This window comes from Protopterus annectens, chromosome 3.part1, assembly GCF_019279795.1.
Source record: "Protopterus annectens isolate FY-2018-M chromosome 3.part1, PAN1.0, whole genome shotgun sequence".
NCBI lineage: Eukaryota > Metazoa > Chordata > Ceratodontiformes > Protopteridae > Protopterus > Protopterus annectens.
Genome location: NC_056732.1, coordinates 1,092,761,304 through 1,092,775,993, shown reverse-complemented (window position 1 = coordinate 1,092,775,993; position 14,690 = coordinate 1,092,761,304). Strand labels below are relative to the sequence as shown.

At 43.4% G+C, this 14,690-nt stretch overlaps 1 protein-coding gene across 6 annotated transcripts in view; it reads left to right on the top strand.

The window, feature by feature from the left end:
- Positions 1–14,690, top strand: part of TERF1 (telomeric repeat binding factor 1) — a 965,901-nt gene that overhangs the window by 852,102 nt on the left and 99,109 nt on the right. For 5 of the 6 annotated variants that reach the window (XM_044067234.1, XM_044067233.1, XM_044067237.1 and 2 more), the window contains one exon: positions 306–379. The exons of the other annotated variant lie outside the window; for it this stretch is intronic. In XM_044067234.1, coding sequence (XP_043923169.1) covers positions 306–379 — 74 coding nt within the window. The remainder of the gene's footprint in view (positions 1–305; positions 380–14,690) is intronic. 6 annotated transcript variants of the gene reach the window in all.

The following is a 14,690-nucleotide window of genomic DNA, read 5'->3' as shown; positions in this document are numbered from 1 at the left end:
CTCTCATTACAGAACCAAAGGGGATGTTTAAGATTGCTGCTTTAATGAAAGGATTGCACTACTTCTATGTCTGCATAATGAGATTTATTTTTTGTTATGCAGGGGAATTTTGGCTGCTTAAAAATGTAAGCGGATATACTTTGAATGTATTTAAATAGAAGCACAGTTTTGTATGACTGCTGATACAGGGAAGCATTCCTCAAAGATGCACTGTTAGGATAAGTATGTTTGCACAACTTGACTGTTCATTTGCGTGTGTGTATTTTGATCAACTTGTGCTACTAATAATAAAATGTCTAATGTAGATGAACAACAAGAGCATGTCAAGATAAAGAAAATTTTAATGCCTCAAAATCGGGAGACTACAAGAAGGAGAAGGGTAAGTATCTGTTATGGTTCTGGTTATCTGTTTCGTTTTTAGGTAATTTCAAATCTGTGACTGTGAGTCCAGGAAAATACTGCAACATTTGTGTTTGTAACTTGAAAGACATCAAAATGATGCTCTTGGTACTAAATATTGTAGGCTATAAATGATGGTGTGAGCTGCTAACAACCTTTACTTAAGTATTTTGACACACTATGCATTCCAGGCATAAGTGTTAGTGACACAATTTCCTGAAACTAGTATTGACTAGTCTGTCCTCACCTCATCCTTTGATTTCAGCTACATCCTTCCACATTGCTCCTTTGGTGATACATTGCCTTAAAATCTCATCTTCTTTTTCTTTTGTCTTCAATTTTATATATTTATAAAGCTGTCCTTCCTGCACACCTCAGCCACTCTGTTCACCTCTTTATACCTGCTTTCTATTAACATGACCTTTGCTCCTGTCCGTGATCACCAGAACTGGACACAGGACTCTGTGCTTTTGCTTCACAAATGCCATGAACAGTGAGAGGAGGACAATCCATATTTCTCATATCTACTACCTAGTTTTGAGTGAGAAAGACTGGCCTTTTCACTGCAATTTATCAGTTGCATGCTTATTTTAAGAACATATGTCTTCTGCTTCTCTGTCTGCTGTTAAATTCACCTGGCCAAAGTTTCATTCTATTTTTTTCCCTGGATTCTTGTCTAGCATCACTTCTTCCTCTTAACAGCAAAAAGAATAAAAATCCTGAAGTGCATAGCCATGCACTTCTTTGCATCCATTTTACCCACTCACATTGCAAGCTACACAAGGGACCACATTCCAAAAAGATTTGCTGTCTGTGTAAGTGACTTAGTCCAGTGTAAGACTTATCTGTAAAGCAAGTTTATACTGGTGTAAGAAGTCTTAGAATCAGGACCCAAGTCCCTTGAGAGATTTGCCTCACAGTCCACAGGCCTAAAATTCAGTGTCATCATCAGAGACAGCTCTTGCTGTTAACAGGTAGTTAAGTTCATGGTGTAATTTACTGCAAACTTTTTAGGTGGTAGTGTATTCAATGTCAAGTACAAGTAATAGTTCATGATTTTAGTCTAGAAGCTGGTCTTTTTGTCTGCTTCAGAGCCTTATTCATTCATGCTTGTTTTGTATTAAAGTGTGGATGCTGAAACAGTCAGAGAAGGTGGCATTCATAACTAAACAATGAAAATCAGGATAATCTGAACAATATTTTCATATTGTAGCTGTTTTTTTACTATAGTAACAAGGGGTCTCCACATTTGTTTTGTATTTTGATAGCTTTGTTCTAAAATGCAGCATTTTTTCTTTTTGCTAGAGGTACATAGACTTTATGCTAGCGAATAGATAAACATAAAGTATGATGCTAGAAATGAGGAAGGCAGTACATTGCAAAAGCACAGATTTGCAGCGCATGAATGCGTGTGAAATTCAAAGATTTAACTTATTAGACTTTATTGTAGGAGAATAAATCTAATCTTGAGCAGTGTCAAAACTAAATACACCAGCTACTAATAGCAGTAGTGTGTGCAAATTTAAAAATAAATTGTACATATCTCAATAAATTTGCTGCCAATACTTTTGTCACATAATCTGAGGTTGTCAATTTTCATTTTATCTTTGACATATGGGGTTCAGTTCCGATGTCCAGTACTACAGTTTGCACTAGCCAAAATCTCTCAAACTTCACCTCTGTCCACAGTCCCTCTCTCCCAATTACCTCAGATCTCATTTGCCACTTTTTCGGATAGCCACATTCACCAGAGCTCTCAAGCTTAGTTCATTTGCCTTGGGTAATTTTTTCCAATTTCTTTGTTTCTCTACCTTTTCACTGTTTATTACCTTTCACTGTTCCTCTACCCATTATCTACTATTCCCTTTCCATACACGCCAGTGTATTTCTGTGCTATCATCATTGATCGCCTGTTTTCCGTACACATTTGTGTAGTACTTAACTATCATTGCTTATAGTTCCTTCTCTCTTCTTGTCCTATTTAAAAAAAAAAATTAAAAAGGTTCTAACCTATCTTTAGCTTTTCTTTCCAGTTTTGTTGTGCGAGTGTTCTCTAGCTCCCTTTCGTGTGAGTGCTGTATGCGCCTTCCAAACGTTTTTTCTATCATGGCTGAGAAATCTAAGGCCCTTCTGGCTTTAAAAAATGCGAGAAGTGCATCCGTAGGACTACCCTTATCCAACTTGCATCTCCTGTGTGTATATTGTTTGGGTCCATTTACAGAAAGACTGCAGTATTTGCCATGGGTTTAGTCACAGATTGGTTTACGAAAGAAAAAAACATTGATTTTGAAAGGCTTGATCCCTTCCGCCTTTGGTGAGGCCATATCTGCTGAGAGATATTTCTTCCCCTTCATCTTCTTTGAAGACTGTCAAAAAGAGGAGTTTGTTGGTGCCAACTTCCCCATCAGCGCCAACTTCCAAGAAGCATAAATCCGCAGTTCCAAAAAGTTCCTCGAAACCAAAATACTCTGGCATAAAACCTCGGTATCTGGGAGATCACTGGCACTGATCACCACCATTTTGACAAAACCCTCTACTTTGAAGGCTTCAGCACAGGACAATCTACTTTCTGCTTCTTCATCGGTGCCGACCACATCGCTGCATACTTTAGATATTAGACAACAGGAATTTTTAGCCAGGACTAGTTACTCCCATCTATCGACCCCTTTGTGGGTGAGTTACCAGAGGTATTTATCCAAATACCAAAATCTCTCTTTCTGTTGTCAATCCATTCCACCAAAAGCCTTACAGAATTAGATGTGAAGAGACTGGTGAATAAAATATTGTGGGCGAGAGGTTCAGCTCCAACCCCTAATGGGTCGATAAGCTGAACCTTCATTCACCCCTCTAACCACTCCTCCTTTGACTTCATCTGAGGCTTCAGAGATTACAGCTTCGTCATCCAGCCCTGACTGTATTGGTTCCAGAGATTTCTCTATCTTCGGAATCCGTCATTACCTGGAGTTCTTTGATTATTTTGGGACCAAAGACCTCCCAGGGCTGTATTTATCATGTCTGCTCTGAGGGGCATGAGCCGTCCCTGCACATCAGTGTCAGCATGTTTCAGTTCGGCTCTGGTCTCAGGGGTGGTTTCTTTGGAGTGGGGGATGACATCTGTTCCGAGGCAGTTTATCTCTGTTCCAGACTCCCTCCCCTCTCTGGGGTGGCGGGTGCAGCTTTCAAGGTAATGGAAAGGGCCTTTTCTCTTTCAATGACTTAGGAGGTCCCTTCCTCCTCACACAGCAGGTACCTTACTCGCGTCCAGTTATTTGATCTGTCTCTCCACTGAGGCAGCGAGTACCGAAACCTCAGGACTCTCAGATGCAGGTTCTGTCATAGTCTGATACCTCCCCAGATTATCTCCCTGAGGAGGTTCCTCAGCAGAAATGCAAAAGGGGAGCACTTACATTCTCCACAGGAATCAATCAGGGAAGACGCTGATTTTGATGAGGGGGAAAGGTCAGCCCCCAAAGATGTGTCCTTTGGAGACATCCTAGAGATTTTGAAACGGAGACTGTGACTGTAAGTCCCAAAACCCTTCTTTGGAGGAATCCGTTTACCTGCAGACTTTCAGTGGTCGCAGGTCTACCTCTTGGGTGACTAACCACTGCCAAACTCTCCCATTTGATTTCTCAATGGGCATGGAAGGCTCCAGACACTATTGTACCCATCCCCAAGAGACCAGACAAAATTTTATCTGCACCAGAGGATAAGCAATTCTGGGCTAAAGGCTTAGCAGTAATTGCCACGGTCATAGCGGTCTCCACAAAAAAGGAACTCTCTGAGGAGAGTTCATCTATCCTAACCCAAAAGAGAGTCTCGGGTGATTGAGAGATTTGGAAAGCAAGTTTACGCTTCACTGACCTTCGCCTTAAGGTCTTTGAATTTCCTGGCATATTTCACCAGACTTCAAAGGGATCTGGTCAAGGAGTTTTCTGATACCGTGGCGGGAGCTGTTACTGAGGGAGTCCCAGAGAAGGTTAGTTCCTAGTTGGGCACCCTGGAGTCTGTCAACCTCGTCCATGAGGTTCATTGTGCATGCAGCTGAAGGGACCTCCAGAGCAGTGGGTTCAGGCATAACCATAAGGAGACACTCCTGGATTCACCCACGTGACTTTGCAGAGCCATTTAAGTCTTCATTTGGCAATTCGGCCTTTGAGTGATCATTTTTGTTTGGCTCAAAAAGTAAGTGACGTTATCCAGGTGTGAGGATGGGAAGACCCTTTCTGTGGTGGGCGTACATTTTTCCACTCCCCAAAGATCATTTTCTAGGAATCGGGAGTGGTGGAAAGATGTGGTTTAAAAAATCCCAAGGGCCTTTCTAGGACACACATGGAGGCAGTTCTCCCAGGGATAGAGGAGAGAGCTACAATGGAAGATGCCTCCCACGCAGCAGATGTTGTCCACAGAACTAGGGCTTTAGGGACTCCTTCCCGAGTAAGCCCTTTCAGCATTTTTGAAGGGAGGCCCAATTGTCTTTCTCTGGAGGCAGTTGAGGAACACTTATCCTTGCATCAAAATTCCTGGCTAAATATAACACAACTCTTGGGTGCAACGGATCATATCTAGAGGTTATTCCATACCCTTTTCCCATCTTCCCCCCTCCCCCTTATGCAAAAAGTGGGCAATATTCCACCCAGTCAGAGTGAACCAGCAGTTCTAGAAATTCAAAAACTGCTAGTCAAGATTCATCTAAGAATTCCCACAAGACCAGAGAGGATACGATATTTACTCAAGATTCTTTTTAGTGCCAAAAAAGACATGGGACTCTACCAATTTTGGATCTCATTATGTTGAGCAAAACAGTTCGACAAACGAAATTCCAGATGGTCATGGTACAGTCCATTCTTCTGTTTTTAGGAAAGGACAACTGGATGTGCTCAGTAGGGCTTCAGGATGCATATTACAATATAAAAATGGACAAGTGCTCCAGAAGATTCCTCCACTTATACCTGGGAGCCAGTGCTCTCACCATAGCGCCCAGGGTGTTCACCAAATGTATAACAGCAGTAGCAGCTCACTTGAGACTGCAAGTACTCCAGGTGTTTTTGTAGTTGGATGACTGGCTCATTACCGCTCTGACTAGGTATCGACTGATAGAAGCAAGGGATTATGTTCTCCAGACGTGTGCATACTTAGGAATAACTATCAACCAAGAAAAAATCTCAACTTTGTCCAACCCAGAGTTTGGTATTTTTATAGGGGCATTACTGAATCCGACAATCATTACATCCCTTTCCCCATGAGACTTTGAAAAATCACAACCCAAGTGAAACAAAAATTATACACAAGAGGAAGGTTCTAGCGCGCCTATTTTTACAGGCCCTAGGTTCTATGGCAGTGCCAATTACTCTAGTTCCCCTAGCCAGATATCACAAGAGAATTCTACAATGGCTGCTGGCTTCTCAGTGGTCTATACTCTATCTACCCATGTTGGACCATCTTTTGATCAATCATTTCAGAAAGGATCTAGCTAGGTGGATTCACTCCCAAGAAATTCTCCTAGGTCGCCCCTTTGTCCTTTCAGATCCCAAGGCCATGGTAACCATGGACACCTCTGAAATGGTTTGAGAGAGCATTTTCTGGGGAAGACTGTCCAAAGCTCATGGTCCCTTACAGAGGCCAACTTGCATATCAGTGTTGTAGAGCTAAGGGTTGTGCCTTTACTCCCAAGAAATTCTCCTAGGTCGCCCCTTTGTCCTTTTAGATCCCAAGGCCATGGTAACCATGGACACCTGAAATCGTTTGAGAGAGCATTTTCTGGGGAAGACTGTCCAAAGCTCATGGTCCCTTACAGAGGCCAACTTGCATATCAGTGTTGTAGAGCTAAGGGTTGTGCCTTTAGTGTGGCAAACCTTTCAAACTGCTTGTGATTCAGCAGACTGTCAGTAGTTTGGTACATCAACAAACTGGGAGGAACCAAATGTTATCCCCTTTGTCGAGAAGCAACTCCGTGTGTGGCAATGGGTGATGTCTTCCAACCGCTTTCTGATAGCAATGCACATTCCGGGGAGTTTCCATGGGATAGCAGGCAAGATGAGTGCATGTATTCTCCAGCTTCACGAGTGGTCACTCAATTCAAAAGTGACAGAAGAGATCTTCCGTTAGTGGGGCCAGTCTTGCTGCGACTTGTTCGCCTCTCCCCCTAAACAAGTGCAGAAACTACTTTGCCCTGATTCCCCCTCTGGGGAAGTCATCAAGAGACACACTTCTCCACACTTGACCTTCCGGTCTCCTGTACGCTTTTCCCTCAAAACCTCTAATCCCAGAATTCTTACAGAAAACACTCAGCTTGAAGAGCAAAGTAATCCTCATTGCTCCATTTTGGCCTCAACAGATAGTTATGGTTCCCCTTTCTTTGGTCTTATCTGATTCAAACACCTTGGACTGTGTGTACCCAGCTCCAGTCCTTCTGTCCCATCCAGATGGGCTAGTTCACCCAAACATTCTGAACCTCAAGCTGACAGGATGGTTGTCCTTCAAGGATGCATCTGCAGTCCTAGCAAATGGGTTGTCCTGCCTCAGGCAGCCCTTGGGTCGGCCGGATTCCAAAGTCTGGGTCTGGCCTCGGCTGATGTCGCACTTCACCCGACGTCATAGCTGCTGTTAACAGGGTATAAAGGCATCAGCCGACGCCATTTTCCTCAGTCTTTCTTGCCGCGTGGCGCCCGAAGCAGAAGCTGTTCGCAAGTGCCGGTCGGTCAGAACCAGAGATTGCTACCGAAGACTTCTAAAAAGCTAAGTACCCCGTTGGGGACTCTTTCTTGCCTCAGCCGATGTCAGAAAAAGTGAATAACTGTTTAACTTGTGGGAAACAAATACCTCATAAAGATTTCCACTCTTACTGCCTACCTTGTTTAGGCCCAGACCACGACGTAGCAGCTTGTCTAGCCTGTGCTTCCTTCAACCGACGGACACTTGGACGTCGGTCGGAGTTTGCAGAGGAGTTTTTCGGCTCCGCTTTTGCTTACAACATGCCGTCGGAGACTCCGACTTCACAATTAGCTAAAAAGCGTAAGGAAAAGGGCCGAAACCGCGGTTAAGCCAACCGCAAGTGTCTCGGTTTCGGCTGAAACAGAGTCCTCTGTTCTTCCTTAGGCCGAAAGCATGCCTCCTACAACCGAGGCCTCATCCAGCATGGCTGAATCTGCTACTGAAATTCCACCTGCTCTTACAGGTTCTCAGGATTTATCAGATACTATCCCTTTAGATATATCTACTCCTGCACGTGGAGCTGCTAGGCCCCCTGCATCCATGTCAATTAAGGCCTTTACCAGGGCTAAAGCAGCTAAAACAACAAAGACCGTACCTGCTAAAACCCCCTCTCACAGGCCTAGCTCCAGTACTCAAATGCTTAGTCTAGCAGAGGATCTCATTTCTTTGATCAGGGGATCCCAGCCTCCCCCTGACAGGGCCTCTCACCCCCCTCCAGAGAAGAGGCCTAGAGCAGAGCCCCCTGAGCCAGTCTCTACAGATTACTCCTCTGATGATTCAGAAAATACAAACCCTCCAGAAAGCCCTTATTCTCCTTATGAGGACTATGATGCAGAAGACTCCATTCCTTCTGCCTCTCCTCCTGAGGAATTTTCTTTTGGGGAAACCTTGCATGCTATGAGAGAACAATTTCAATGGCAGGGCCAGGATTTTTCAGACTCTAGGAAAAGGCTTAGGACCTTTTTACATTTGCCCCAGCATAGGCCTTTAGCCATTCCTCCAGTACTTACAGTTGTGGATGATGCATTTAATGATGCTTGTACTGCTCCTGACTCTCTTCCTCCGGCCCCTGCTAAGCCCGACAGATACTACAGGATTCTGGACACACATTATCACTTGTATAAGGCTCCTATTGCAGATCCTGAAACTATTTCACAGGGCCCCAAAGCTGTAGTAGCTGCCTCTGCCAAAAAACCCCTCCCCTCTGAAAGAGAATCTAGGGCCTTAGAGAGATGGGGTAAAAGTTTATACTTCTGCTACTCTTTCGGCTAGGGCCTTAAACTGTCAATTCCACATGATTCAGTATCAGGAATTTATGTTAGATCAGCTAACTAAAAAACTGTCCTCGCCTGAACCTTTAGACCGAAAGTCCCTTCAGGAATTGGTACATAACATTCAGCAGGTCAGTAATCATTCCTTAAAATGCGGCTATGATGCACTGGAGGCTTCCTTTAGATCAGCTATGACTGGTACAGTGATCAGAAGGCATGCATGGTTAAAAGAGCAGTCCTTACCAGACCATGTAAAGTCAAAGCTCCTAGATGCTCCCATGGAAAAACACAGTTTGTTTGGCTCCCCTGCACAGCAAGTGTTGAAGAAGGTGGAAGAGAAAGCAAAATCTGTCCAGACAATCAAGGATTTCTTACAGGTCCAGCCTCCGAGGTTTAGTAGGAACTGGCCTTCCAAGAATTGGTCCTTTCCAGACACCACCAGAGCACAGAGAAGCAGGAATAGGCGCCCAAGAGGCAGAGGTCAATCCAGAGGTGCCTACAGGGGACGTCAGTGGCAGCCTAACAACCAGAGAAGTACTGCCACAGATCCAGCCACTGCCACTTCCACAGGACAATCACAGTGACTTGGCTCTGAAACCGCCTACCAGGGAACAACTAGAAGCACCCTTAGGCGGAAAGCTAGCCTTATTTTCAGTAAACTGGCATTACATTACAGGAGACAAATGGATTTTACAGACAATAGACAAAGGTTACAGGTTTCACTTCCATACTCTACCAAGGAAGAGAGGAATGCCAAACCTACCTCCAAATCAAAAGACAAATGCTCTAGAACAAATAGACCACTTACTAAGGATGAGAGCTATAGAAAATGTACTGTCTATGGAACAAGGACAAGGATTTTACTCCAGACTTTTCCTGGTGCCAAGAAAGGAAAACCAATGGAGACCTATTCTCGACCTGTCCGCTCTGAACACATACCTCATTGTTCCAAAATTCAAGCTGCTGACCCTACAGCAGCTTCTTCCCATGCTGGGCAAGGAGTCTTGGCTGGTAACTCTAGATCTCAAGGAGGCATACCTGCACGTCCCCATACGACCAAATTGCAGAAGATACCCCAGATTTCTTGCAGGATCAGAGCATTATCAATTCTCAGCATTGCCTTTTGGCTTATCTACTGCGCCCAGAGTATTCACGAAATGCCTGGCATCAGTAATTGCTCATTGCAGGCTTCAGGGAATTTAAATTTACCCATACCTGGACGACTGCCTGTTACAAGCGGACAACAACAACAAATTAACAAAAGATTTGAGAAAGGTCATTCACTTAAGCCCTGGGATACACAGTCAACATAAAAAAGTCAAGGTTGATACCATCCCAAAGGATAACTTTCTTGGGTGCAGAACTGGACACATCAAACCAAATGGCATTCCTCACAGCAGAAAAGCAGAAGCACCTACCACTCTACTTCATGGCATTAACAACGCAGAACCAGCTTACAGCAAGGAAAGTCCTGCAAGCCCTGGGTTACATGGCATCCTGCATAATATTGATTCCACATGCCAGACTACATATGAGGAAGTTGCAATGGTACCTAAGGAATTTATGGTCTCAGCACAAGCACAGCCTAGAAACCCAAATTCCAATAATTCCATGCCTGAAGCAAGAATTCCGATGGCGGGCTCAGGCCTGTCAATTGAACAAAGGACTGCCCTTCCACAGCCCTCACCCAGGCCAGACTATCACCACGGACGCCTCAGACCTCGGTTGGGGGCACACATGCTGGACAAGTGCATACAAGGCTTATGGACTCAAGACCAGCTGAACCTACACATAAATCAAAAAGAGATGCTGGCAGTAAAGCTGGCAATTCAGACATTCAGACCGTTTCTTCAACAGGGTCATTTGCTGATAAGGACGGACAACACCACAGTTATGTGGTATATCAACAAACAGGAGGCACACATTCATATCCTCTATGCCGGATGGCAATGGACCTCTGGAATGTGGCCCTGAACCTCAACATTCAGCTCCAGGCAATATTTGTGCCAGGAAAAGAAAATATACTAGCAGACATCTTAAGCAGAACTACCACGGATGCCCACGAATGGATGCTGCATCCAGACATCTTCAAATCCATTACAAGGAAATGGGGACTACCAGAAATAGACCTATTCGCATCCCCGCACAACCACCAATTGAAAAAATTCTGCACAAGGACATACCCCCCACTTGCTTGGAAGGTGGACTCCCTATCTTTCAGTTGGGAAAACCTGACAGCATATGCATTCCCACCTCTTCCTTTGATGCACAAAGTGCTACTGAAGATCAAAGAAGATCACCCAAGGATCATCCTGATAGCTCATGACTGGCCGAGGCAGCATTGGTACCCACTACTGAGGAGTATGTCTCGGGAACACGCATGGCCTCTACCCCTAGTTCCTTTACTGCTAACACAGAACAACTTCAAAATCCTGCATCCAAACCTGAAAACACTGCAGCTAGCTGCTTGGAACATTGCATAAGACAAAATAACCCAGATTTATCTCAAAGGGTTAAAGACATTATCTTGGAGGCTCGCAGACCCTCAACAAGAAAAACTTATTCAGCAAAATGGAAAAGATATCTCATTTGGAGTGCAGCAAAAGGAGAAAATGTATCACTGGCAAACATAGCTAACATCCTGGAATACTTAGCAGAGCTTTTCCACAATGGCCTGTCCTACTCCTCCATTAAGATTCATGCGTCAGCTATTTCAGCAGAATACAACATGGATCCTCCAGTCTTTTCTCATCCTCTACTCAGGCAGTTCCTGAGAGGAATTAAAAATGTAAAGCCACCAAAGAAGCCACCATTGCCTACATGGGACTTGAACTTTGTGTTAGAAAAGTTGACACTTCCCCCTTTTGAACCAGCAGCAACAGCAGAATTACAGTACTTATCTTGGAAAACTGCTTTCCTGCTTGTAATCACTTCAGCAAGAAGGGTTTCTGAATTACAGGCATTAATGGCAGTACAGCCCTTCCTTATCTTCCATCAGGATAGAGTGTCTATGAGAACTAATCCTACTTTTATGCCAAAGGTGATCTCCAGGGTATCATTAAACCAAGCAATCCACCTACCTACATTCTTCCCCAACCCACAGAACAGGGGGGAAAGACTACTACATACCTTGGATGTGCATAGGCAACTGCGCTACTACCTGGACAGAACCAAGAACAATAGGAAAACTGACCAGCTTCTGGTAGCATATGCAACAGGAATGGAAGGAAAAGCAATTTCAAAACAGACAAATCTCAAAATGGATAGGAAATTGCATTAGATTTTGTTATTCTTGTCATGGAAAGGCAACTCCAGAAAACATCAGACCTCACTCCACAAGGGCTACATCCACTACTACAGCTTTTTTACGAGGAGTGGCTACCAAAGACATTTTAGAGGCTGCTACTTGGAGCTCCGTGCATACATTTGCCAAGCATTATAATCTTCCTTTATACTCCAGATCCCGAGCATGTTTTGCCACTGCTGTTTTGCAAGGGATCTTAACTACACCATAATCTTCTTAGTACCTCCTCCCCCAGTTTGGCTATGGTATTCTACCTATTTGTTAGGACTGCAGATGCATCCTTGAAGGACATAGTACAGTTTTGTACCTACCATAAATGTAGATGTCAGAGAGGTATGCATCTGCAGTCAGGATTACCCACCCTCCTTCCCCTCTATGGTACTCCTAGGGTATTTGCCCATCTTGTAGCTAGCTGGGGGAATCTATTATGGTGTATTTGTTTGTATATATGTATATACATGTTTATTTCTGTTTGCTCTCTATTGTTTGGAAACATTTGCATTTATCCAAATTTAGCCTTCCTAGAGGGCACCTGGCATCTGGGGCAAGAAACACTGAGGAAAATGGAGTCGGCTGATGCCTTTATACCCGGTTAACAGCAGCTATGACGTCGGGTGAAGTGCGACATCAGCCGAGGCCAGACCCAGACTTTGGAATCCGGCCGACCGAAGGGCTGCCTGAGGCAGGACAACCCATTTGTTAGGACTGCAGATGCATACCTCTCGGACATCTACATTTATGGTAGGTACAAAACTGTACTTTCCTCCAGTTACTCTAGTGGCCAGGCATCTTAACCTTTCTTCCCCAGTACGCCAAATTCACCTAGCTTCTCATAAACCTTCCACACAGAAACTGTATAATAGTAAATGGAAAAGAATTACCATTTCGACACATGAAAGGGATATTGATCACTTCCCTGCTTCTTTTGATAATATTTTAGAGTTCTTAGCCTCTCTTTTCAATGCAGGACTTTCTCTTTCGACAATCAGAATACAGCTATCAGCAATTTCAAATTTCCATGATAGTTTGGAAAAACGTTCCTTGGCTTCTCATAGACTCTGTAAAGTATTTGTAAAAGGGGCACTTTTGTTGAAACCTCATTTCAAAGATCCTACCCCACATTGGGACTTACAATAGTTTGCAACACTAGGTTTATGTTCTCTCTTCGAACCATCTACAGACTGTGATCTGTAATATTTGTTATGGTAACATTATTTTTAGTGACAATAACCTCTGCTAGAAGGATTTCAGAAATTCAGGCTTCATCTTGTAAACCACTTTATCTGATCTTTCATAAGGACAGTCTCCTTGCAACCAAATCCCACTTTCCTACTTAAGGTAGTGTCAGAGTCTAATATCAGAGAATTAATTAGCCAGTATTCTTTCTATATTTTTCAAACAGAGGTGAATACTGTCTGCATTTGCTAGATGTTCACAGACAATTCCACTTTACCTTCAGGGAACGAAGGTCTTGAGGAAATCTGACCAACTATGCGTCTCCTTTTCAAGTGCTAGGTTTGGTAAACCAGTTAGCAAGGGGTCCTTTGTCTGATGGCTCAAAAACTGTATTTTCTTTATCTGACAAAAGAATAGCCTTACCTAGGCCTATTAAGCCACATTCTACAAGGTCTGTCGCCACTTCATCAGTTTTGCTTTTCCCCATACCTTTATTACTCATAAATTGGATTTGGTCTCTAGGAAAAGCGCATCCTTTGGTTCAATGGGGTTCAGGAATATCCTTCCATGCATCCTCCCAAGGTCTAAAGTAGCTGGGTACTCTGCCCCATATGTCAAGGATAAAATAATTGACAGCATCAGATGAAGTTATGTACTCACCATAGCGTTCCATCTGTGTTGCCCATTTTCATTTATCCTTCATTCCCCAGCCTCTGAATTCTCTTTGGTAGAATGGACAATGCACTTATCCCTTTTGGTAATTTTTAAGGCATAACAAATATGGCTTATGTTGAGGCTTTATCACTCTATATCTAATCTGCAAAGTCGATCTGAGGTAATTGGGAGAGAGGGATTGTGGATAGAGGTGAAGATCAAGAGTTTTTGGTCAGCACAAGCTGTATTAACGGCTGAGTTGGTTTTGATATCGGAACTGAAGCACATATGTCAAGGATAAATGAAAATGGACAGCAAATGCAATGTTTTGGTGAGTGCATTTTTTGTATACTCATTCTATGCAGCGTCATCTGTTGGTAATTGAACATTGCATTAGCTTCACTTTAAATACATTTTCAAACCTCGTTAGGTTTCATTTGGCATTTTCATTTGTAAACCGCAAAGCCTCATTGCATCAGTTTTAATTCTAAAGACACTATAAAATATTTCTTTGGACAGAAAAGCACCACTTCCCAACATTTTTTTAATTTGTGGTCACTGTGAGTTAGTGTATAGCTAAACCCCACTACTAGTAATATCATTAAGCTTGATTAACATTTGTGTACATTTCATTTATAAGTATCCTTGCCCACAAGGACCAGATTAGGTGTCCACTAAAGCTGCTGCTTGAGGGCCTCTGAGTCTCAAAAATGTTTTCACTTGATGCAGTGTTTTATTGTATTTCATATATGAAAGTCAGCTTGATAAATGTCTCGAGCCTGAACAAGTAAAGGCATATGTTAATCTAATGAAGAAACCCCTTTCCACACAGTTTTGCTATGCATCTTGGCACGATTCTTGCCAAGTTCAGTTGTCACAAAACACGTCCTTCCATATCGCTGTTGTAGTATTCATTACAATAGGGATCCCCTGCCATAGACAGCCCGATGTCTAGTCAGTATACCAATGCCTTTTGGTTGTAAAGGGTATGCTGTCACACGTAAGCTCCCCGCACTCAGTGTAGGGCATAAAAGGGAATGTCCAGACTTACCATCCTCAGAACTTTTGCCACCAGTCTGAATGTCATCTTTGATTGTCGGCGGATCATTTGCTGGTTTCTGCTACATTCAGGTAAGTGCCCTGTTGAGGTTTTTTGAGTCTATTATCTTAGC